Source organism: Mustela nivalis, assembly GCF_964662115.1.
Source record: "Mustela nivalis genome assembly, chromosome: 16".
NCBI classification, from domain to species: Eukaryota; Metazoa; Chordata; class Mammalia; order Carnivora; family Mustelidae; genus Mustela; species Mustela nivalis.
In genome coordinates, this window is record NC_139035.1 from 48,674,435 (window position 1) to 48,702,179 (window position 27,745).

General features: G+C 35.0%; 1 protein-coding gene across 2 annotated transcripts in view; it reads right to left on the minus strand.

Annotated features, from left to right (window-relative positions):
* Positions 1–1,981: 1,981 nt before the first annotated feature.
* The window catches only part of CDC73 (cell division cycle 73), a 122,382-nt gene continuing 96,618 nt past the window's right edge, over positions 1,982–27,745 (minus strand). The window contains exons 14-17 of one of the 2 annotated variants that reach the window (XM_082703945.1): positions 22,711–22,872; positions 19,269–19,369; positions 13,667–13,808; positions 1,982–12,739 (exon numbers count right to left, since the gene is read on the minus strand). In XM_082703945.1, the coding sequence (XP_082560071.1) occupies positions 12,703–12,739; positions 13,667–13,808; positions 19,269–19,369; positions 22,711–22,872 (442 nt within the window). In that variant the 3' untranslated portion in view covers positions 1,982–12,702. The remainder of the gene's footprint in view (positions 12,740–13,666; positions 13,809–19,268; positions 19,370–22,710; positions 22,873–27,745) is intronic. The other variant, XM_082703946.1, reaches the window with a different exon arrangement.

A 27,745-nucleotide genomic window follows, 5' to 3' on the forward strand; every position in this document is an offset into this window, starting at 1 on the left:
ATCATTCTCTCTCTCATTTCCACACATTCACCCCAGTGTTGCTTTTCTCATTTGCTCTTTCTGAAACTTCAAATATTTATATAAACCATAATTCTAGCATATGGTCCTTCCTGATGCAACACAGCTTCTAGGAAGTAGTTTATACCTCACTCTCAAAGAAACCTCTCGTGAGTAGCCCACCCTTATATATCAATCAGAATCCAATCAGGAGACAAGAACCACATCACTAATCTTGATAGAGAAAATTAAATATATAGAAGAATTAATTAAAGGTGGTTGAAGAAGATTCTAATAGATACAGAGATTAGAAAGAAGTTACTTAGGCGCCTAGGTAGCTCAGTGGTTTAAGCCTCTGCCTTCGGCTCAGGTCATGATCTCAGGGTCCTGGGATCAAGACCCGCATCGGGCTCTCTGCTCAGCAGGGAGACTGCTTCCTCCTCTCTTTCTCTCTCTCTCTCTGCCTGCCTCTCTGCCTACTTGTGATCTCTGTCAAATAAATAAAATCTTAAAAAAAAAAAGTCCCTCCTTCTACAGTAGTGGGAGAATAAAAAAGAAAGTAAGAACTAGAGCCACCCCTCTGCCCATCCTTACCCCAGTGAGTCAGAACTTGTTGGAGAGGGCACGGCTCACAGAGGAACACAGACTGTCAGCTGTGGGAAGGTGGAGTTAGCCCAGTTAGAGCACCTCACCAGGTAGTAGAGTCCCTGGAGGTTGTGGGTAGGTCACAGTTGGTCTCTAGAACTGTTCCCTTGAGCAAAGTAACTTTCAGGGAGGAGGAGGCTGCAGATGATCTATGAAGGCTGTTGAATGGGTGCTCCCAGAACTTCTGCATGCTGATCTGCTGCTGGTGGCAACAAAGTCAAACACAGCACACAAGAAATAGGAAAAGAAACTCCTCTATTACCGCCTTATGTTGTTCATCCAGTGACAGCCTAACATCAAGGCTGTGCAGGAGAAACCTATACAGGGTCCAGTATCAACATCACAAAATAGGGCAAAGAGGGTGGATTTGGAGCTGAGAGACAGCAACTTGATAACTGGTCTACCTTACCATCTTGAAATACGGTTAATTACAGTGCAGTGGTGCTATAAACAAACAGAAGAAAAATGGGAATATGTACACTTTATTCGGTATTGATATATCTTTGCTTAGCCTTTCTTCTATATTTCATTTTGTTTCATTTCTTCCGAGACAATCTCTGTGATAATCCTTACATAGGTAGAGTTCTTTAATATTTTAAAGTAAGTTAGATATCATATATGTGGGAAATGAAGAGTTGGCTGTCCATTCTCAAATCAATCAACAGAGATGACATTGATGCAAACACATCTATCTCTCTTCAATTGGTTTTAAGAGCAGTGAGTATGGTCTGATTTTTTTCCTCACATGGCACATGGCTAACATTGGCAAATGGGCAGAAATCACAAAAACAAAAATGTGTAATTTGATAAGCATAGATGTGAATTTCACAGGTGTGATTTGAACTGTCTTGAAAGGTAAGAACACATCTTCTAGGCAGGGAGAGAAGTACTTAATAAGGCATGGAGCTATGAAAAAGGATGGCATGTTGAAAGGGTGCAAAGCAGTATATCTGGACCTAAATTTTTGGGAGGGAAGCGTTGAATGAGGTTGAAAATAAAATCTGGCTTCAGGTTTTCAAAGTCAGTGACACTCAAGATGGTGCATCCCATGAGTCATATGAGAATCTTGTTAAATATGTGGATTCTTTGGCTTTATCCCACAAAAACCCACTCAGTAAATTTGAAATAAAGGTCATGGTATCTGTACTTGAACAATCACACAATTCACCCCCACTGTGGAAAGCTAACACTCTTGGTCCAAACACCACTATTTGATAAATACTGTATGAAAACATTTTTACTTAGTGAATGCTATTGGTCTCTAAAGTAGGGCATAACCACTCCAGGGAGCATGCAAGATGATTTAGTCAGGTGCGGGAAGAAGACAGTAAAATATATATTTGCAGTTAAATTAAGCTTTATTAAGAGTTAATATATGAATTGACACAGATGCCTTCACTTGATCTGTATACAGTACAAGGTGAATTGAGGGAAGACCTGACAGTGAAATTCTCATTCCCTCCTCCAGCATAGTGTGACAGACATCACTTTATACTTTACAAAATGGAAAAGTGGCATAAAGAGATCTCTAAGAAAAACAAGACAAAAACAAACAAAACACCTTAAAGATAACAGTAATAATGGAACCAAGTGGGAACAAGAAAATGACAGAGTTGACCTTTCTCTTAAACCTAAATTAGCTCTTTGCCAAATAACAAGGTTAGAAATTACTATGAAGTCAGATGATCAGAAGTATGTGAATGAAGAAAAAGTAATTACTGCTAGGAAAAAATTGTGCTATGGAAAGAACATTTAAAAATGGTTATCGGAAAAATTCTTTATTTTGTGCTTTTGCAGCTAAAAATATAATACCTATCAAAGTGTCCACATCCTCACAACTTAACAACTGGAAATAATTTCCCGACCTATTTAAAATCCAAAATGACCTATTTAAAAATCTCCAAAATATTAATGCGATATTTTGTTTGTTTGTTTTCTTCTAAGTATCCCAAAGTGCTTTAGAGGGTTTTAGAAAGTTATTTGTCTGGGCACCTAGGTGGCTCAGTCCATCGAGGGTCTACACTTTTAGCTCAGGTCATGGTCCCAGGATCCTGGGATTGAGCCCAGCGTTAGGCTCCTTGCTCGGTGGGAAGCCTGCTATTCCCTCATCCTCTGCCTGCCATTCCCCCCTGCTTGTGCTCTCTTCATGTCGAATAAATAAATAAATCTTAAAAAAAAAAAAAAGTTGCCAAAAATATAGAACTTCTGATTAGTTGCAAGAACAAGTGTTGTTCATCTTCCATAAAATCATTTTTCTCACCAGGGATGAGAAATTTAGAATGCTTTCTCTCTACTTCTTGCTCAGGCCTCACTTCTGGTTTTGCTGAGATAACTTAGTACTTGAGGTTAATGATGTGAGATTCTCCAGTAGTAGGTCTCTCCCACTTGAAGAGTACTTACTTATCACTTAACATCACAAATTTCCAGCCACTCTACCACAGAACACTTCTTTATTTGAAGTTCTTCAAAGTTCTAATGTGCATTTTCTTCAACTGAGGGTACTTGGGAGATACATTCTTTGGATCCTTGCATAGCCTCAAGATAAATGGTCTCACCTGGGAAACAGATTTAGTTATGGTCATTCTCTAAAGAATGGTGATTTTTCTTTTTCCTTTATAAATTCCTCTCTTTACCCTGAAATAATCTGAGTATCTCCTCCTGCATGTCTAATAAGCATCTCAATCTCAGCATTCCCAAAACTCTGCTGCTACATACCATCCCCCAATCGGACCCTTATCTAATTTCCTCCTAGCACAGTAAGCAGAAATCCCATGCCTCCAGTTATTAGGCAAAAGCCCCAAACCAAAAGACCTGATTGTTGACTCTACTATCACACAACACACCCCATCTATGTACTTTCAAAATATTTCCAGAATCTACTTATCACTCCTCCACCAGTAACCCTGGTCCCACCCCTAGTGATTTCTTACCTCAATGACTGAAGTAGCTAATGACTGGCCTCCCAGCTCCTGCCATTACTCCTCAAATAGTCTCTTTTCCAACAGCATTGTGACTCTTGAAACCAGGGTCACAGGAGGTCACTCCTTTGCCCAAAAACTCTCGAACGGCTTCCCATATGTACCAATGAATAACAGCCAAGGGCTTTACAACAGTCTACAAAGCCCCACATAAAATTTTGTTTCCTGCTGCCACTCTGCATTCACGTCTTACTGTTCTTGCTCCCTCAGCCCTACCAAAGGGGCTTCCTTGCCAGTCTTGGGAGTCACAGCTATGATATTACCTTAGGGTTTTTAAACTTCCTGTTCACCCTCTGGAGTACTTTCTCCCCAGGGATTTATGAGGTCGGTTCCCTCATTTCCACTCAAATGTCACCGTAACGGTCTCTGACCACCAATATAAAATAGTGTATCTTGCCTCTACCTTATCCCAACACTGTTAATCACTCTTTTTTTTTTTTTTTTCTATCACTTACTCACATCTGACATATTTATTCATTTTATTGTCTACCTCTTCCTACTCAATGATGGCATGGCTCATGCTTTGTTCACTCTAAATTCCCGTGACTAAGTGCTTATCACTGCCATGAAGTAGACAATAAATACTTGAATAAAATGTCTGCCTAGTGTCTTTTATTTTCCTTGATGTTACATGGAACCTATATAGCAAGAACACTTTAAAACCAGTGAAATGTTCCTCTACTATTTACAAATTATTTTCGTAAGTCTGCTTCCTTTTTTTCCTTGTGGTTCTTCACTTATTCACATTAAATATCCTAAGCTTTTAAGTTGTTCTCCTTTTTACTACGATCTTCAGGTCTTTGGGTTTTGATTTTCTAGACAGAATTACTACTGCACAAATTCTAAGCCACTAATTTGGTCCTCAAGAGCGGCCATTTGCTGCTTTTACTATATTTTAATGTGTTGGGCTTTTAATTTATAGAAAGCTTACTTCACGCTGTGAAGTTCCTCATCTGCGTTTTCAAAATTAAAGTTGTCAGCCATCTTCACCAGCAGTTCATTTTCAACACCACTCACTTCTGAATGTTCTCTAATTCTATTTTTTCTTTAGGCTTCTCTGGACTCTTTTCCTTTGTCTACTCATTCACCCTTTGGCATAAATCCAACTGTGGGACAGTCTGAGTGGCAATAAACCTATGGGCAATACAAGCAAGCCAAATACCTCTGCTTCTGTGTACCGAGGATGTGTTAACCAGCAAGCTGCCAGGACCCATACACACAGGAACTGAGAGCCCACCATGCAGTAGCCTAGCAGGTACTCTGAAGCTGGTTTTCCTAGTACCACACATGTGGATTGCACAGTTTTCCTCTAACTCCATGAGTCTTTGAGAGGTGCTCATATTCAAGCCATCCCCCTAGAACCCTGTTTAAGATGAAAGGTGCAACCCAGTTTTAAATGTGGGTGGAAGGGGCAAATACAGGGTGGTGACAGGATGAAGACGCAAGCTAGAGAGGGAACGGTAATAGGGCAAAACTCATGACAGTGGAGAGAGATGTAGGAGAACACATATGAACAGACAAGTCCTTGATGGGTGACAGGACATATAAAAAATTGTAATAGGAGGAAAGATTATTAAATGCATGTTACTGAGATATAGTACTAAGAATTCCATGGCTTGTTTCCTCCATCAAGAATAGTAAGGTCACTTCTGGGTGAAGACAATGATGTGAGAGCATAGCTCCACCACACTTTAACAACTAAAAAATTGGTAGAAGAAAAAAAGGAAAACCAGAAAACCATCAGCCACCAAAGAAGAAAAGGATACACACCATCTCATGTTGATAAAGAAAAGAAAGGAACAGATTCTGGTAAGGTTTAAATTAGGCTCAAAGTAACATCTAACCCACCTCACTGTAAGAAAAGAAAGCTGACAACATTCCAAGAATTCTCATCCAAAATCTAGAACAAAACAAACTTGAGGAAGTAAGAAGATGCCCATAGAAAAGCTAATGAGGTGGCGCAGTTGGTTGGGCAACTGCTTTTGGCTCAGGTCATGATCCTGGAGTCCCAGGATCGAGTCCCACTGCGGGCTCCCTGCTCACTGGGGAGTCTACTTCTCCCTCTGACCCTCTCCCCTCTCATATTCTCTGTCTCTCAAATAAATAAATAAAATCTTAAAAAAATTAAGAAAGAAAGAAAGAAAGAAAGAAAGAAAGAAAGAAAGAAAGAAAGAAAGAAAGAAAAGCTAATGAAAAACCCTTTCCAACCTCTAATACTTTCAGGTATCCCTTTTTTCCAGCACCCCGGAGCCACTTTGGGAACCATTCATGGAGTTCTCCCTCAGAAATGAGATGTATATTCAACTAGGAGTGACCTCAGTTTGGGCACATTATGAAACCTCAGAACAGAGTGGTGCTCAGGCCTTCCAACAAAGAATTTTATCCACTTCCAATTATCATTGAACTACAGAAGAGACAATACAAGATCTAGCCTGATGTGGCAGCAAAATGGACTCAGAGAAGATAGAAAGTCTGTCAGGATTTACACTTAGTTCAGTAAAAGCCCTCATAATCTATGCTAATGGAACAAGCACACAATTTAAAAAAAAAAAGTTAGAGGCAATGAAATGATCTATACCTTTAAAAAAATTCTAAAAATATCTAAATGTACATTCACTGATCTCTTGATACAAAGCCAATGATTTTGAGCATGGATGCTTTAAAGCTCATGCTATTCAGTTACAATGTTCTTGATGTCATTGATGTAAGTCACCAGCCTGTGGCCATCTTCCCTGTCACCCCTATTCTTGTCGTTCTGTTATTTCAACATTCCCATGAGTAACTGTGGTCTCAGATCTCTGACTCCAAAAAGCTCTTCTCCTCAGTCACTTCCAAGGTCTTGACTTTTCCTTATGACTATCATATCACCTCTGAACTCTTAATCTCATATTCCCACCCTCCTTTCTCTTTCAGACTTACTTTTAGCTTCATTTCACTGAAGTTTTCGGTTCATGAGTCAGCCCCATTTTCATACACTCCATGACCTCCTTTATATTGTTTATTCCTTGAAGAGCTGAGATTCCATGTTCTGGTACTATAATCATCACTTGTTACTTAACTTCACCTCCCTGGCTTGCTTCTACTTCCATCAAAAGTTGAAAATCTATTTGCTTTTTCTATATCTGCAATCAAGCCACTACATGCTGCTGGAGAAAAATCATACCACAGGTTTGCCTAGCTTCACTTACGTTTATGTCTAAACCCCCCAAAAATACATCACTGCCTAAATCCTACTACAATGTTTCACAATGAGTTAGAGTGACCATATAATTTCTTCTTTCTCCTCCAATTCCTACATCAACTACCATGAATGCCCCCCAGTTTATTTCATCATCAGTAACCCTTAAACTTCCTTTTTTGTACTCAGTGGTGTATTATGAAATAAACACATAAATAAGAATATAATACTTTAAAACTGTCTTACAGTCAAAATGACCATAAACTTTAGTGATGCCCAACTGGGGTAAAATAATTGAATAAGCCACGAGCAAGCTCATTTGATCTTCCCCAACCATTACACACACCAACTTGATAAAATTTCAAACTATTTAATTTTAAAGAAAAACATATTTATATTATTTAATAATTTTAAAGAGAAATTGATACCATTACCATATTTACATTTTTAATATGGTAAACTCCATGAATGTAGTTCTTCTGTGAGTGTAAATTACCACATTTTATCACAGTGAATGTTGTATAACCACCCAATGTGTTTCCATTTGGAAATTTTTGGTAAATGAAGTACAGTCCAAAAAAATATTCAAGTGTGGTTAATCAAATCTCTAATTTCTTCTTTCTTATACTGATTCCTATTTACATTAGTTATGTAATATAAATCAACATTCTTTGGATGATGAATTATGAACTATAATTCTGGGATAAAGTATCTACAAATAATTATGACAGACTCAACACAGGCTTCTCCAGAGCTACTTTTATGTTTTTTTATGGTCACTGAAGAAAATTAAGAGGAAGTCTTCCAAGCTACCATAAATACCTGATCATTACATGATTAAATAAAAATGGGAAGTGTTTTAGAAAATGAGGAGAAAAAAGCTTATTTGGCAATGTGCTGTTATACATATACTAGCACCTTTGAGCCTTAAAAAAATCCAACAGCATTTACAACTCATGTTATATCTATTTTAGTTATGTGACTGCTCATTTGACTAAGAGCCAATGATCAAATGAATAGAAGAGCAAGATAAAACACATATTATGTGGGCACTTATGAACTGAATGGAAATTAAGTTTGAACAGGGCCCATTAAACTCTTCATTAAAGAAATTTTGTTGCAAAAGAGTCAGACGTTATCACTGGCACAACCAATATGTTGATGCTGTTAATGATCTGATTATATGCAGAGTACAGTTTGTTTTCAAACTATAAAATGTTAAAATCAGAGTACTCAAACTGTAAAAACAATGTAATTTACCAGATACATTCTTAATTCTATTAAAACAATAAAGGACATAGTAAATTGGACCATAAGCAAACCAAGTTCAACAGAGCATGTGGCTTGTTACTTTTAGGAAGAACTATGATTCCCTACATTATTTAACGCATTAACAGAAAACTATAAATGTACTTAACTCACTAGTTTTCAAAGTGAAAACTCACACTGCATTTATTTTCAAAACAGAGAAATACTATGCCTGAAAAATCTCATAATCCTTTCATGGAAAGACAGTCATCATCCATATCCTACCCCAAAATAGAGTTTCTGTGTTCTTGGTTGGATGTGATTTTTTGGTTGGAGGGACAAAAAGCCGAGTAGAACTGGGAGTGGGAACGTCCCCAAGACTGCTGAAGTAAAGTCTTATAAAATGTTTTATTTACAATTAAACTTGAAATTTAAAAATTGACTGAAATGGCATAAGAATAACTAGAACATTTTATCAGGTCACATGGCCCAAATTAAAGCTCCATTCAAGAAACACTGTGCTTGAGAAATAATACAAATTGGTGGCTAAACAATCATTTATAATGCCTACACCATGTAAATGAACTACATTATATATAAACCACTATAATCAAACTTGGAGGTTAAGTAAATTTTAGTCAACTTAAACTGGATAGAAAGGGAATTCAGTAGCAAACAAAATTCTCAGTACATCATTCACTTAAATGTGACATAGTATCACCCCACTTTTTGAATTTTGGCAATAAAATTTCATTACCTTTACTCATTTAAATGGCATACATTTTTAACTCCCAAGATACTCTAATAAACACTACCTAAAATAATACATATAAGCCCAAACAGATCAATGGCCTGAATGTATTATTGCCTATTATGCATTTACTAAATATAATTCTTTATACACCTATTATACATTTTCAACTTTTCCCTAATTATATTTCCAACATATTAATATAGAAACCATGATGGCACCACTAAACAGCCAAATGTGGCAATGGAGAAGCCAGAATATATAGGACATGGCAGTTCAAATTCCTAATCCAATTCTAATTTAAGTCAAATTCAGTCATTTGTCCTTTTATAAAGTTAATTTACTTTGGTTAGGGTAACCAGTTGCATATCAAATCCAAGTGAATAAAAATTCAGTCAAGTAATACTAAGGCTCATGTAATTAAATTTATTTTTCATGTTTTAATTTTGATTAGCTTTTCCAATATTTATAAAAAACACTGGTCTCAAAAGTTTCATAAACTAATTAGTTCAACAACTAAGACTCAGATAATCATTATCTGACAAAGTGGCACTTTATTTCTGGCCACATATGTATATCGTATCATCATTTCTATTGTTATTATCAATAAAATGGAATTGTAAGAAATATGGCAACTAAATACCCCCTCCCCACCCTCCAGAGAAGAATGTATCACTTTAATTTTGTTAGGAGTCACAAAAATTTTTATTTAGGAAAAATTTCCTTCAATGTTTGATAATGAATTTTATTTAAATGAATAATTTACTTTTACTTTTCTGTGCAGACCAATTAAAAAGTATGCCTCTTTCCTTTCATAAGCAAACTCTAATTCTGCATGGCAGATAAGAAATTAATACTTTACTGTCTTCTACCTTAAAAATTAATTATGAAATTTTCCTCATTATGAACTAGTTATTTCTGTATGGACTGTTGTTATGCTGATATCTTTTAAAAGTTAGTAAAAGATATGGACATATGGAAAACAAATCATAAACTATAATACTAGTTTATAATGAAATATATTTAACATTGTTTAAATATAAAACAGCAAAATACTCCTATATTAAATAAATAAGACTTGAATTTGTCATGTGGAACTATAGGCCAGTACCCAATAAGGGGGATGGTCTAGTGTAAAGGTTGGTCATCAAAAGAAAAAAAAGCAGGAAAGGAAAAAAAAAGAGAGGAGAGGTGAGGAGGAAACACATTTTAATACTGGTATTGTTTTTAGTAACAAATTAAATCAGTGATTCTCAATCCTTTCTGAACATGAAATTACCTTGAGAACTTCTTGAAAATACTGATGATCAGGTCTCAGCCCAGATTAAATCAGAATCAGGAATCAGGCAATAGTGTATTTAAATAGTCCCCCAAATGATTCTAATGGTTTGTCAGGGTTGAGAGTTACTGACTGAAACCTAGAAGCTTCTTAATGTTATCTGACTCAGAAGAGGATCCTATGAATAAAGAAATGAAATTTTCTTTTACCGGGGGACAAGACCAGGGTGTCTCCAGTTAACAGTAACTTATAGATATGTCAGGTTTACTAATGCATACCTCATTTCCATGAAAATATCTGTGTGTATCTCTTCATTCCCTGTAATTCCATACTTTCAAATTCCAACATCTAGTCAAAGTACTTTTGTAATAAATCAGTTACATGGAAAAGGTCGTTAATTCCTTCATATAAATTATTTACTGAATGCCTACTATGTGCAAGGCACAGTTATAGGTGCTGCTGTAGGACTCAGGAATCAGGAGATAATGACTGGCTGAAAAAAAATTGTTTTTGGAATTAATGGCTATTAAATCAATTACATGGACCTAAATAAGGGACTGAACTACTGAAAAAAAAAGAAAAAGAAAATAAGCACATACTAAGAGTCTGATTTTAAAATACATAATAGCATAGCATATTTGTACTTTCCCTAATGTTTCTTTATAGTATTTCCAGAAGCCTTTGAATATACATAAGGCAAATTCAAGATAGAAAAATAAACCCTGTTCAAAGTAGATGTTCCCAATTTTAACCACACTCTGTATCAAGTAAGTTTCATATATGACATAAGTATAAATACTAAAAATCTTTATAGAAAGGTAGTTCTTGTCCACTTGTAGTAGTCTTAAGTAATCTTACATTAAAATATCACAGATTCTAGTTCTCGACGATTTCATCATGGAGAAAGTTTATACAATACATAATTTATTTTGAAAACAGTTTATATGCTGAGAAATTCTAAAGTGAACAAATTTGAGTTCTCTTGTTTTGAAGAGAGGATGCAAAGAAAGGAAGGAAGGGGGTAGAATCTGTTCAAACCTTATAAATATGCTATAATCTAATAATTTAAAATGCTGACTGCTTTTCTTAAGAACCATTTATTCCACATGAATAAATACTTTTTCTATTTACTATTGGTACGGACTTTGGTGACTACTTTAAAAATAAATAATAAGTGCTTCTCATTTATATGATAGCATTAAATTTCAAAACAAGGCTAGGTAATGTCAGCATAACATAAGAAGGAGCTAAATGTTTACCAAAAATATATATATATATTTTGTCATATATATATATATATACACACACATACACACAACTAAGAGAGATCACTGAGGGGGGGGGGGATGGAGGAAAAAAGTGACACAAGATGAATGATCAGCAAGGATTCTAATGGCAAAAACTCTTTAAGGGAGTAGAGGTTCCCAGTTGATTTTAGGTAATAAACAGTGAAATCAAGACTCAAGGAAAATGCTCATTCATTTGTATCTTGGATGCAATACTCTAAAGTAGAGAAGTAGTAAAATATTTTACTAAGTTAAAATATAGGTTTTATATTTTATACGATATTGAACACACACATAAAAATACCAGTGTTTTTATCTTGTTTCTGTTCAGACAATTAAGCAAATGTGTTCTTTGGTGTCTGGGGGAGTTTATCAATATTTAGGGATAATGGAAGATAAGAACTCCAAGATCAACATGCCTAGAAATAGAAGACTCAAAATCCTATGTCATACATATAAAGTAAGAATCAAAGGTGAACTTATGAGAAAAGATAAGAAGGTTAAAGTTACATTGCAGTAGAACTAATACATTTCCTTCCCCCAAACATACTCTGTCTTCCAAAATAAAAAGTACTATAGCCTATCAGGTTTTAATCTGTGTTTTGAGATTTTTCAAGTGGAAAGATAGCACAGATAGAAATATATCATTCTAAGTTTTAAAATCACCAAAGTCAGTGAGAAGAATGTACATTCATTAAACGTATTCATTTTAAAAGTGAAGAAGTCTTGAAAAGGCTGAACAGTTCAACCAGCTGAAGAATTGTTCTTGATTTTTCATTATTCTTTTTTAAATAAAGAATAAGTATAGGTATAGTATACATACAGTTGACATTCTGATTCATTCAAAATAGTCACATCCCTTTGCTAGTTTTCAAAGTTTCAGAGACTAAAATTTAATACCATTCATAACACAGTATTTCCAGTAAAAGGAATTATAGAGCAATGAAAAATCAGAAGCAAGATGACCTAGAGAGCCTTATAACCTCTAAATATACACACATTTTATAACCTGTATTTATTTTCTAAAGAAACAAATTTTAAGTAATGCTAATTTAACCAATGGAGAAAAAACTTCTATCAAAATATACAATTTCCATTACAGACTAGAAGGCTAATATTAAAAAAATAGTTGTAAGCCAAAAAGTTTGTTTATATGGATGACAAGCATCATCCCCTTGAAGCATAAAGCATCAAATAAGGTCTTATAAAAAGATCGATCTGTGACCTTCTTCATTCGTAAATTCTTGATAAATTCATAAAGCTTGAGTTTCAGTCTTTAGGTCAAGGTATATCCATGCTTCTTAATCCAGATCTCCAGAAAAAGAGAAACCAAGTAAAATTCAGAATCTCAAGTGGGATTTATGCTTTACCATGTACCTGAAAAATAATATTATAATAGGTTATAATGATTACAAGAATGGTAGAATTTTTAGAATATTACATGTAAAAATAAGTTAACATTTTTTTAAACTTAAAATTCAAAAGTGAACAGGATGTTTTGTTTTCTAAAAAACTGGAAACCTGATACTACACTTTGGAAATACAGAGTAAGAACTTCTGAAGCCAGAAAAAACATTCTTCTCATTAAATTCTATAATCTCAGAGCTTCTAGCTAGAATAACAAGTGTTCCTCTTTAATATATTATCAATTATAATCACTGGGTTACCTCAGTCATCTCTGACTTTGGAAAACCCTTAATATTCGTCAAGAGACTTATACCAAGAAAGAGGAAGATTTTAAAGAGCACCTCAATGAGAATAAATTCAATGGTATTGTGATCATATGCTATTCTTAAATTTTCCGATTGTAAAACTGGTGTTTCTGTAAAAGGGTTTTAAGAATTCTATGTATAATAGTAATTAAAATAAATTCTAAACTGAATTCCTTTCACAAGCTACCCATAACAAATCCAGTCAGTGACCTTTTGATGCAAAACAAAAACAAAAACAAAACTATAGGGATCACTTAATCTAAGCCCCTTGGACAGACAGAAAACAAGGTTCAGAAAGGTCACAGTTCATTAGAGCCAGATCACAAAATCAGAACTAAAATCTAGGTCTTCTGACTCAGAGTCTACTGTTCTTTCTATCCAGGTATATACCCTTTCTCCATCTGTTTCTAAAATCAATAAAACAAAGATATTTGTTTATTATCTACTGGAGATCGGCATCAAATCAGACAATGTTCGAAAGGGGGAATTGAGGGATATGTTAACATACTTTAATGAACTTAAAATCTAACTGAGGAGAAAGGAAAATTACTAAAATAAAGCAGAAGTAAGTGCATTTTAGGATCAGAATTACCTATCCAATGTTTCCCAGAACCGTAAGAAAACTGGTCTATCCAAATGACGTTTGTGATAGCTGAGTTCTAATACTGTTACATCCCATTTCTGAACGTTTGGATCTAGACGAACTTCATCATATTTGAGATGGAAGGCTTTAACTATATGGGGGGAAATAATATTTTTTATTCAAACTGCAATCAAAATTATAAAAATATTTTACAAAAGAATAAAAATAGCCAATACAGACATTAACCAAAAAACTAAACAAAAAAAAAACTTTAAAAAAATCAAACTTTCTTCAACCAAATGAAGCTACATTATAACCAAAGTGATCTTTGAAATAGATGCTAATAAGCACTGTGACAACCTCAAAAAAGTCAATTCAACAGCTATCTATTGAAGGTTTATACATGCCAGCCACTGGGACTGAAATGAGGAATATGGCAGGATAAAATGCACATGGTCTGATGAAAGTTAAGAAGCAGCAGCAGCACCTATTCAAATACAGTATGATAAAGGTGTAGAATATCACAGAAACATAAAAGAGAACCTTGCCCAGACCATGGAATTCAGAGAAGGCTTACACAGGTAATGATCTCTAATCTAAGATCTATAGGTTGAGTAAGATTAGGCAAACACATAACAAAAGTGACCCAGGTAGCCAAGAACATGCTCACAGAGAAAATGGTTTCAGTTAGTAACTAAAGAAATTTAACGGAACTGCATCATACAAAGTAATGTATGTAAAAGGTAAGACCACAGATTCAGAACAATTTTGGCTATGTAGGTCATATTAAGGGGCATGGACTTTTATCTGAGAGATAGGGAGAATCACTTCCAAGTGTTTAGCAGCAACTACTGATATAATTTAGTTATCTAGAGAAGACATTTGCTCAACTTGGGAGAAGATATATGTCTGGCAAGAAAAAGATTCAAGAAATAATTAAGGAATAAGAACTAATGGAACTTGATAAGAAATGATGAAAAGGGAAAAAGAAAAATTTGGAAAGCCTTGTGAGAACATTACCTAGAAGTAGATAATTAAAGGATATAAAGAGTGAGTCCAGCAAAGGCCCGTAAGAGTATTTCAGGCTTACAGAACAGCTGGTAAAGAGATTCTAAAATGAAAGCAAGCTTGGCCTACTCTATAAACAAGTATAACCTCTTTTGCAGGCAATGTCCTATACGTAGAATTTGGCTATGGTTAAAAAATAATGAATTTATTCCATATATAATAGTAAGCCACCAGAAAGTTTACAGTTAGAAGGTGAAATTATTTGGTTTTCATTTTTAATAGTTAATTCTGGGTGTTGGGCAAACAAAAGACTTTAGGTCAAAACCTCCCAAGTAGTGTATATTGCAGAAGGGTTAACAAATGGACCATAAAGTATTACTTTCAATCCTTCTCTCTCCCTGATCATCCAGTTGAATCATCCTGGCTAGGTTACTGTGCAATCAGTTTACCAGCAGTGAAGTTTTTGTTTTACACATACACATGTAAGAAGTTTAGCTTTCCTTTCAATTTACCTTTTTTCTAACATGTAAGATATAATTGTTACTATCATCAACATCTAACATTAGAGGTCTCTAAAGATAAAAATGATAGACTTTGTTATAATTTTTTTGATAGCTACTTTATGGATTATTTGTTCCACACTGCTTGTTGGCCTACTAGCTTTCGATGTTAACAATGAATCAAATTCTTTTTTGCTTGTTTAAGATTTTATTTAAAAAAAAAAAAAGAAAAAATTTTATTTATTTGACAGAGTGAGAGAGCTCACAAGTAGGCATAACGACAGGCAGAGGGAGAAGGAGAAGCAGACTCCCTGCTGAGCAGACAGCTCAATGCAGGGCTTGATCTCAGGACCCTGGAATCATGACCTGAGCTGAAGGCAGATAGATGCTTAACCAACTGAACCACTCAGGTGCCCCCAAAGTATAATTCTTGATGGAAATCCAAGATGAATCATTTGTGCGCACAAAAAGAAACATATAAACATTACTTCTGAATTACTATGCTTTTGTATAATTAAAGGTCCCCTCATCAGATACATTATTCATTTTGAATTTAATTCAATGTAATGTAATGTAATGTAATTCAATGTAATGGATTTAAACTGAATCATTAAAAGGGCTATATATTATAGCTTCAGAAAACCCATTTTCAAAATATTTACAAGTATAAAAAATCTTAATTTTAAAAAATTTTAAATTAAATAAAGTTAACATTTCAATACTTCCTATTTTCCCCACTACATGTTTCACTTTAATTTTCTCAATAGGATATATTTTAAATCATTCCTTCAAAAAATATTCATCTTTCTATCTATTTATTTAGAGATGGGAGGTAGCATGGCAGAAGAAGAGAGAAAATCTCAAGCAGACTCCCAGGTGAGTGAGGAGCCTGAGGCAGGGCTCAATCTCATGACCCTGAGATGAACTGGGCCGAAATCAAGAGTTAGAAGGTCAACCAACCAAATGAGCCCCTATATCATTCTTTTTTTGAAGATTTTATTTATTTAGCTGAGAGAGAGAATACAAGTGCACAAGCCAGGGAGGAGGCGGAGGGAGAGGGACAAGTATAGACTTCCCGCTTGGGAAGGAGCTCGATGCGGGACTCAGTTCCAGAACTCCAGGAAAATGACCTGAGCCAAAAAGGCAGACTGTTAACTGACTGAACCACCCAGATGCCCATCATTCTTAAAAATATATTAGTTATATTTTTTAAAAAATGATTTATCTGAAGTTCTAAAAGCCTACCATCCCCCACTCCTTAATTTTAATAGATTTAATTTATATAGTATGTATTTTTCCACTAGAATAGACAACTTTTAAAATTTAAGGTGAAACATGAGAGTCCAAAAAGTTCAAATCACAAATGAGAAAGCATAAGATTTCTCTAATCATATAAGATATTTTATTAGTATGAAGGAATGGTGGCAAGCAAACTTACACTACGACATCACTATAAAACATCTTTCTTATTCAGAGAAAGACTTTTAGTTTTTAAAACTCAGCAAAAAATAGAACAAATGAATTTCTTTTATAAGGAGCCAGTCATCTATCTGGTGGCACAATGAATAATAAAGCAAAATGCTTCACACAATTCAGAATTGTTTATTTTTGGCAAACTGCATGAATCTCATCGACATGATTTTACAGAAACAAGGAAGTAAAAAAAATAGACAATGCTCCTGAATAATATTTAGTAGTACAATGATGGCATGTCAGATAACAGAGGAACAACATAATTATACATTACTTATAGATTACATCAATAGATTACTCATGAAAAAAAAACTCAATGGATACTTGCACTTTTATACAAATCAATACTTATTATCTTTTCTAAAATTTTGTATTCTATTGTGCAGTGTGAAGAAAACAGAAGTTTTTGTTTTGTTTTGTTTTGTTTTAATCAGGGACCATACAGATGCTCCCAAATACCTTCCGTTTTCCCCCTCGTTATATAGATGTTACTATTTTCTATGTGTGTTATGGGGGAAAGGGTGAAAACCTAGAAAAGGCAGAGTTTTAAAAAGGAGACCAACTAAGAGCTAAGAGACAATATATTCCTAAATTTCTGGCTAACGTAAGTTACAAAAGAAAACTAATTGAGAAAAAGAAAAACTGGGAATGAGGAAGAGTACAAGACAATTCCTTTGGAACAGGTTGAGTGTGATGTACCAACAGAACCTCACAGAGGAGTTATCTCAGGATTAGTGAGATAAACAGACCCAGAATATAAGGCTAGAGACTTAACTTAGAATAAGGGGAGGGTTATAAATGGTAATTGAAAGCTATCAGACTTCCTTAAGAGAGTTACCTATAATAAAAGAGAATAGAAACAAGACATAATTAGGTAGCTGAAAGCCAGAGGGCAAATAGCTGGAGAATCTGAGAAAGAGTAACAAATCCTTAGAAAAGAACATTTTAAAAAAGAAGAAATGAGTGAAGAGAATCAAATTCTGATAAGGAGGTCAAAAGTATCTAATATTTGGGTCCCTGGTAAGTTTGGTGAGAATAGTAAAGAGCAAGAGAGCCAAACAGCAAACTATGAACTGAATAAAAAATTAGTATAGACAATTCAAAAGTTTCATAAAAGGAAAGAGAGGAGCTAGAGTTGAGGTCACGAGAAAGGGTTTTCAGATGGGAAGTGGCAAGAGTACTTTCATTTTAAATGCTAATACAAAGTATTCATCAAGGAAGGAAGACTGAAAACAAAGAATAATTTATGGAAGAAAATCGTAATTCGTAACTGTATAAAAAAGTCTCATCTAAATTTCGTTAAGACTACCAATCTGGACAAAACAATTACAATATCATTACATTCTGAATGAAATTTAGGCAGCATTTACATCTTTAAAACAGTGTAATTTTTTTTTCTTGTTACAACACTATTCAAAAAGGCAAGCAAGTAGGTAAGATATTCGTGTTCATGGACATTTTACTTTTATTAAAATTCCCATTTTCTCTATGTTTAACTTTCTATTTATCAACACTGTGCGTTATTCAAGTTTCAGGAATAACATAAAAATCTATCACAATATTAGTTATATTAGAATCACTTTCTAAAATGAATTAAAGTAGAAAAGAATAAATGATTAAAACTTCCAAGCTTGGGGAGTTTCCATCTTGGAAGAATGGTGGTAACCACTAAATACGCTGAAGTTGCTTAAAAAAAAAAAGGCTGGATTTTACAGTAGTACAATCTATATTCATAATAACTTAAGTTGTCATTTCTAATAAACATACTTGTTTTGTGAGAATGCTTTTTAAAAAACAATTTTACTATGGTACTAACTTAACTGGGTACTCAAATTAAATAATAATTGGAATATCTCTACTGTAAAAACCAGATTAAATTAATCTACGTTTAGTGTACGTAACTATACCAATACACCAATAGATAAAAGCCACATGAAACATTCATTTAACAGATAGCAACTGAATGCTTCCCCTGTGCCAGGCACTCTTCTGTGATAACAATTCAAGGGTAAACAAGGCAGAAAAGGCTCCTCCCACCAAGGAACTTGGCCTTACAGCCAGGGAAGACTTACAATAAAGATATAAATAAGATAATATCAAACAACAGTAAGTACTATCATGAGAACAGAAGAGCTTGAAGCGTAACTGGAAGAAAGTAATGGCTGTTTCCAGGTTGGTCAGAGAAGGATTCTCAGAAGAAAATACTTGAACTTAGACTTGAATGAAAAGAAAAAGTCAAACATGCTACAATCATTCCAGACAATGGAAAAAGCTGGTAAAAGTCATATGGTATTTTAAGTTCTCACTATACATGTTCAGCAAAAGTCAACCCATTTAAAACTGGTCATCAATTTTAATAAAAATGTGTGGATGTGCAAAAATGTTAATGCTTTTTAAGTAACCTAATATAGGGAATGGGAGATAATTCACTTTTAAATATAAGTACACACAAAAATATTAATGTTCAAAAAAGACTTTAAAAATATTTCACTGGTGCTTAAAAATTAGCATATGTTAATGGAATCATTTGATATACACATCATATATGCATAGCCATAGATGGCTTTCTCTTATATAAAAGCAAGACCATTTCTATTTTGGATAAGCAGTAAAAATAAAGAGAATCTTACTTTTAGCAAATATGTCAACTGGTGATCCATCAGGCAAAAGCCATGGCCAACCTTTGAACTGCCATGCAGGACCCTGCACAAAAACTGCTACAACCCGATCCCTATAAATACAAAAGGGGCAGGATTAGAGCTCCAGGGTTGAGACAATACCTCAAACATGAACTTTGATTACTATAAATCCTTAAGGAAAGGATTCAATTACTCATGTGATACAATCTACTGTCAACAAATCTGTGAGGCAAATTAGATAACTCTCTGTTATAATGCCACCATTAGAGCACACTAATGATTGCTACACTTCCCATGCATCTGTTTTTTGCACCTAAGTCTTTCAAACATAATTACACACACAATCCTTATAAGTAATCTTTTTAACCTTTTGACCTGCTGTTCTACTAGAATAAAGGTCCACTTTTCCTATGCAATGGGAAACAAGAGTTGATATATTAATTGAAAAAGTTGGTTTTAAAAAGATATCATCTAGGGGCACCTGGGAGGCTCAGTGGGTTAAGCCTCTGCCTTTGGCTCAGGTCATGATCTCAGGGTCCTGGGATCTAGTCCTGAGCTTCCGCTCAGCAGGGAGCTTCCCCTGCTTGTGCTCTTTCCTTCTCTCATTGTCTGTCAAATAAATAAATTGCACCCCCCAAAAAAATCATCTAAAATTCAAATACATTTTAAATACTTTAATTTAAAAACATTATAAATTACAGTAACTCATCAACCATTTTATAAAGCCCCCAAGTCCTTATTTTTGAGTTCTGATTATTTGGAAAGTAATCTTGAGTATAAAAGCCATCAGACTTTAATTTTTCCAATTGTTTACATTTCACTCACCTAAATTCTATTGTCATTTTCTTTTCTTTTTAAGTAGGCCCCATGCCCAGTGTGAAGCCCAACACAGTACTTGAACTCACAACTCTGATATCAAGACCTGAGCAGAGATCAAGAGACGGAGCCACTCAGGTACCCCTATTATCATTTTTTTTTTTTAAGATTTTATTTATTTATTTGACAGACAGAGATCACCAGCAGGCAGAGAGGCAAGCAGAGAGAGAGGAGGAAGCAGGCTCCCCGCAGAGCAGAGAGCCCAAAGCGGGGCTCGATCCCAGGACCCTGGGATCATGACCTGAGCCGAAGGCAGAGGCTTTAACCCACTGAGCCACCCAGGCGCCCCCCTATTAGCATTTTTTAAAGTAACTTATCTTCTCAACCATTCAACTGTTTTCCTAAAAAGAACAAATCCTTCTCTGGGCCCTCATATTTCATTAGCTCAGAAAATATTTATTTAAATTGAAAAATTGTATGTATAAAAACCATAGACAGTTTAAGCCTAGAACTAAAGTGAGAGTAAAACTATAATATAAACAATAACAGCTAACATTAATTAAGATGTACTATGAGCATTCACTATGTGCCAGTGCTGTTCTAAGCACCTTCCACAGTACATATGTTAATAACACTGAATCTTCCAAACAATCCACTGAGGTGAGTACTATTATTACCCCCATTTTACAGATGAGGAAATAGAAGTGTATAGACAGTCCATTAGTCAGAAGAGAAATGTAAGGAAGAAGAGGAGTGAGGAGCAAGACGGAATGATTACTCTTGTGCACTGGTTATGCTAGACTGTTCCTGTGTGAGGACTGAGAAATCATGAGAACAGCCAGCCCAGTACCATAATGGAAATAGTTTTAACCTCACAATTCCCTGAAATGGTCTTAGGAATGCCCAGAGGTTAGCAGATGATACTCTGATAACCAGTGCATTAGAAGATAGAACCAACAAAGCATTAAACCAGGGTTATCTTCTATTCAAGTAAAAGACCTATAGCAACAATTCAAGTTACTATGAAAAACCACAGCTTAAAATTCTTAACCTATACAAAATCTCTAAGGCTAACATTAAATCTTAAAAAATGTCCTCCCTGCTTAGGACATAAGGTCCATAGTGCAAAACTATCTTTGGTAATAGAGCACACTATTAAATGGCCTCTTAATTTCATGACATAGCTTGTGCCTTATAATAGCTGAAACCCCAAGGCACCTGCCAAACTAAAGGAAATTTGCTGGAGAGACATCACCTAGATCCTACTGGGTTTCACAGGGTTAAGAGGTAAGCAGGATAATAAAAATACTACTCTCAGTGAGTTCTTGAAAAGACAATTATCAGAGAAAGAAAGAAGGTAAGGAAAATATTATTCCTAAGTTATGAAATTAATGATTAGGGATCTAGCTAATATATAAGAGCAATGTTTTGTAGCACGGTAACAGCACCTGTACACACTGTATTTTTTCTGCAAATAACTGCAAACATATAATAAAAATGGTATAACTTTTCTTCTTCCTAAAATTTCTAAAGTTGGTATCTGAAATTCTCATCTTACTTCACATAATAAATTTTTTAAAAGATTTTATTTATTTATTTGAGAGAGAGAGAGCATGAAAGGAGAGAAGGTCAGAGGGAGAAGCAGACTCCCCGTGGAGCTGGGAGCCTGATGAGGGACTTGATCCCAGGACTCCAGGATCATGACCTGAGCCAAAGGCAGTTGCTTAACCAACTGAGCCACACAGGTAGCTAAATTTTTAACATAAATTTTTAAATTTTTAACATATTTATACTCTGAGTGCCCTGACTTCCTAATGTGTGAAGACTAATGAGTACTTTAAAGGTAAGCCAGATAACTCATCAATGTGTTGTATTCTCTATGTCAGAGAGATGTACTCTCAAACTCTGTATTTTTATTCCAGCTTTGATTAATAAAATAATTTAAGATAATTCACATTATCTGAGTTTATAGGCACTCTGTTATAAATAGTTTAATATTCTTTAAAGGACAATTTAACGCAATCAAAGAGCTAAACCAGAGTAATCATGTTATTCTTTTCATTAAATTATTCCCTACAATAAAAGTAACAATTCTTTCATTTATCATTTCTTACCCAAAAGTGTGAATTCTCCAAATCAAAAATCTGAAACTATAGCTCTTGAAACAACATTAGTCTATTTGGAAATTTTGCTCTAAAGACTGACTCAGAAAAAATAAACAGTAAAAAGAATTTTTACTAAATTTTCCAGAAGTTAGTGTGGGCACACGAGTGGTAGGGAAGAAGCAAAGGGACAAGCAGACTCCTCACTGAGTGGGGAGCCTGACAAGGACCCAATCCCAGGACCCTGAGATCATAACCTAAGCCAAAGTCAGATGCTTAACCAACTGAGCCACCCAGGACCCCTGAAGTTAGTGTTTCTTATAAGTAAAAAATAAAGTTTAGCTATCCAAATACATTTTTATTTAGGTATTACTAAAATGTGAACATTATTAATGACCAACTTAGACATTAATGCGGTTTTTAGGGATAGTTTCTATTTAGAACTCATGACAAAATTTGGTACTTTTTAATTATACAAAAAAGATTAAGGACTACAATAAAAGTATAGATCTTACCAGTCTTGAGGCATAAGTTTAAGGGGCTGGTCTACTACTCTATAAGGAACTGTGACACTAATTGCAGTGCCCCCTGGTTGCATCTGATCTTTTCTTCTCTGTATTAAAGTTTCATTTTCTCGTTGGCAGCCTTGTTTCTTCTTTTCATCTGATGGAACAAATCTTTGAAAAAACAGAGATGAGAAAAGGTCAAATGTTGCAACGTGATGCAAAAAGGAAAATACATTATATTGAAAATTTTAAACCAAACCTTTTTTTTTTTTTTTAAATGAACCTGCTCTGCATGTACAGATCACAATGTATGGAGAGTATAATCTTTCCTTTCCACGAGAGTACTCAGCTCACACAGGCCATAAATCGATGTATATGTCTGTATCTGTGTCTCTCACACACATCTGTGTCTCTGTCACACACGATTTATATTCATTCATCTAGCACTTAGCATTTTCCAAAGTTACATAAAAGACCATACTAACCCTTGATTTTTCAAATGCTAGTAGAAAGAAATTTTATTATAAATCAAAACATCACTTGAGGGACGCCTGGGTGGCTCAGCTGGTTAAGTGGCTGCCCTGGGCTCAAGTCATGATCCCAGCGTCCTGGGATCGAGTCCCACATCAGGCTCCTTGCTCGGCAGGGAGCCTGCTTCTCCCTCTGCCTACCACTCTGTCTGCCTATGCTCGCGCGCGCGCTAACAAATAAATAAATAAATAAAATCTTTAAAAAACAAACAAACAAAAAACATGACCTGAAATGATGATATGGCCTCTTCACGGATAGGTGACTTAGCCCAAAAGCTTCACAAGACACCCCTTTTCATGGATTATGACTTAGCAAAATTAGAAAAATGTTATCTAATTTCAGGGTTGCTTTGCAAATTTTCAAGGAGGAATTAAGTAAGTATATGCCAATTGTCTTAGTATAAATACTGCTAGTAATTCTGTAAATTACCAGCTCTACCATGGGATTCAATTCTCTACTTTATAACAACAGATATTCTCAAAAATAATTTAGCAATGTGCAGGGCAGTTCCTAGCTCTAGATTGTGGGTGTTCATAAAGCATTTCCAAATGGTCTTCTTTTAAAAACATGCATACTCCAGATACACACTCTATTAGCCTATTTTATTAGCTATGGTCTGGCACTGCCAATTAAATAGGGGCAATGCAATCGTTACATTAAGACTCATTCCCCCTCTAAAGTTTTAGGCAAATAAATGGGGGTGGAGGGGATGCACAAGCACTTTCACTTGGTAGAGTCCTTTGAAAACTTTCAATATCACATGCTAAATTCATCATTAGTAATACTGCTCTTATACTCATCAAAGTTTTTAATAGATGTGATTGTGATAAATGGAACTTCATTTTTTTAAAACAATTTTATTTATTTATTTGACAAAGAAAGAAAGATCACCAAGTAGGCAGAGAGGCAGGCAGAGGGAGAGGAAAAAAGCAGGCTCCCTGCTGAGCAGAGAGCAGGATGTGGGCCTCAGTCCCAGGACCCTGAGACCAACCGTGACCTGAGCTGAAGGCAAAGGCTTAACCCACTGAGCCACCCAGGCGCCGTGGAACTTCATTTCTGAGCTGTTTTCATATCCATATCAGAATCTGAGAGAAGAGTTAAGATTTGCTTATCACTTAAAAACCTCCTCCAGATAATCATTTTACTCCCTATGGATTTTGGTTATTTATTAATCAAGCCCACTTAGAAAATGCCAAATATAATACTAACACTGAATAATTAAACACTTTAAAATTGACATGCACTGTTGGAAACAGTTTTCATATATAACTACAACAAAAATGTATCAACTTAACAGTAATATATTGCGCTAGTTACACAATATACACAGTTGTACAAAACACACAGTCACTGTCCTCTTCAAGCTTACATTCCAAAACAAAGTGGTCTCACTGCCAAGAGAAAGATGCTTTATCTCATTCTATTTCTAAATGGGACTGAAATGTTTATATTCTTAAATATAATATTGCATCTCACTCTTGCAGCTTTTGAAATTTTAAATGTAAAAATAAAAAACTACTTATGCAAAATTACTTATAATCTTTAATGAATCATAATATACATACAAATGAGTGATCTATAATATCCAAATTTAAAAAGTCTAAAAACATCTATTCAACTTCTAATGCATTAAAAAATGAGTTACATAGCATTTGCATGTTCACATATTTGCTGACAGAAATTTCAACAAAGTTCTGAGTAATTAACATGGTTCTTTAACTATCATCTTACAATTTTTAGATGTTCTAGTATTTTAATTTCTGAATATATCTAGGTCTTTAGAATGGAAACCTTCACTGTAGTAAAATGCAGCTGTTTTCCAAAACGTTTTTTCAGCCTTGATTTCATGTGGTAACATAAGGAGAGATCTTCTATCCTATTCTCCTAAACTTAAAGTCAGAGTAAAAATACAGACTTCCTCAAGCAGATAACAGTCAATCATCAGATGGATCCACTTGTGGAACATAAGGAGTAACTGCGGAGGACACTGGCAGATGGAGAGGAAAAGGGAGTTGGGGGAAATCGGAGGGGGAGACAAACCATGAGAGACTGTGGACTCTGAGAAACAAACTGAGGGTTTTGGAGGGGAGGGGAGTAAGCGGGTTAGGTGAGACTGGTGGTGGGTATTATGGAGGGCACGTATTGCATGGAGCACTGGGTGTGGTACATAAACAATGAATGTTGGAACACTGAAAAGAAATAAAATAAAATAAAATGGAGGAAAAAAACAACCACTACCACCAACCAACCAAACCAACAACCAAAAGCAAAAAAAAAACCCAAAAAACAAAACAAAACAAAAAACCCACAAAAAAACGACCCCCTCCAAAAAACAACCCCAAAAAACAATGTAGACTTCTCTATCCATGGAAGGCACTAGCAAGTGAACTAAACTCAAGCTTTTTTCTTTTTCTTTGTTATTTTTTTAAACTATATTTCACTAGGATCCTGGAGTTAAGAAATAGAGCCCAAATTCTGCTCAAGGGAGGGAATCTAACAGAAGTTTCCTTCTTTTAAAAAGTCAGGACTCTCAGGGATTAAATTTACCATAAAGCTTGAAATAAACCCAGTACCTAATCTTTTTTCTGTACCTCACCTCTAGCTGTTATCAACATCCTGGAAACTGCAAGGAAAATCAAATCTCAGAACTGTAAATTGGCCCTCACCTGAATTTGAGGCAAGAATTAAGCACCCTGACCACAATGCTTGATTGAGAAATAAACACATTATCCAAGCCAGGCCAATGAGACTTTAAATCTGAATTTTTGCTAGAGTTATTGGGAAATAGGCACTATCTTTCTACTGTGATCAGTAACCTGGAGTGTTTGATAGTTCTCTTTGACTCTGAAAGGGGAGAATCAGAGAGATGGAGACCAACTCCTGATTGTATCATTTCAACAGTAAATCTAGCTGTGTCAGAAGTCAGGACTGTTCAGTCACATTGAGTCAATAAAGTTTTTTTTTTTTTTTGATAAAGCTACTCTGAGTTGGTATTTATCATTTACAACTAAAAATGTTCTAAGAAATATAACCGGAATTGTACAATGGATGTGATGGATGAATGTATGTGATTTGGAGAAATATTATGTCCATTTACTTATCCAGTATTTGCAATTATTTATTCTACTCTACATTCCATGAGTAAAGGAGTGTGGGTGATGATGCAACTAAAGTGACTACTATTTAAATAAGTACAGTTCCATTGAAATAATTCTATTAGTACTATCAAAGAATAAAATTCAAATAAATGATATAGCTAAATAAATTACAGACTTTATATTATTTTAAAAACAGCAAATTTATGAATTATTTCCCAGGTTAAAAATATAGTTTTCCTTTTTCCTAATAAAAGAAGTTGGAATTTGAAAAGTAGAGAAAAGAAAAAGCAACAATGTCTGGATGTTTAAAAACCTCAAACTGAGAATTTAATTTAAAGTGATGTAATACTGGCAATGCTCCCAGGTACTTAGCATACACAAATATAAATTTTTTTCTGGATTACCCCTCCCCCCACCCCTGCCCACCTTCATTTTGGAACTCAAGAGTTTCCACAGAAAAAATTCTAAGAAAGTGAACAGTAAATGAAGACAATGAAAAACATTAAATGTACTAAAAAAAACTAAAAACACACAAGGCAATGAGAGGTATCATGAAAGAAACAACCGTCAAAAGAAAAAGGTAACTAAGGACTTCTAATAATGCCATTATCAAAGATCAAAGCTTATAAAACACAACTGCAGATATGTACAAGAGGGAAAAAAATACTTTTAAAAAGACCAAAGAGGGGCACCTGGGTGGCTCAGTGGGTTAAAGCCTCTGCCTTCGGCTCAGGTCATGATCCCAGAGTCCTGGGATTGAGACCCGCATCGGGCTCTCTGCTCAGTGGGGAGTCTGCCTCCTTCTCTCTCTCTGCCTCTCTGCCTATTTGTGATCTCTGTCAAATAAATAAATAAAATCTTAAAAAATAAACAAATAAATAAAAAGACCAAAGATTTGAAAAAGTACTAAACAGAACTACTAAAATTTAAAGTCCCCGAAAGAGAAGAGAAGGGGGATGGGAGTAGGTGTGAATGTAAAGGGGCCAGGACTCAGAACTGACACCCCCCACCACCACAAATCCATACACCTTAAAAAAAAAAAAAAAAATTTTATTTATTTAGACAGAGAGAGAGAGAGAGAGAGCACAAGAAGAGTGGTAGACAGAGGAAGAAACAGGCTCTCCACTGAGCAGGGAACCCAATGCAAGGCTCAATCCCAGGACCCTGGGATCATGACCTAACCTGACTTGAAGGCAGACATTTAACCAACTGAGCCACCCAAGTGCCCCACCCAAGTGCCCCACGAATCCATACACTTAATTATAATGAATCCTCAAGGCGGGTATACAAGAGATCTACATCTAGATGTACAAATTTAGATGAACAAATTCAGATGAACAAATTTAAAATGGTCCTTAAAATAACCAGGTAAAGCAGATTTCCTCATAGGATTGGTTATCACACCAGTAGGTGAC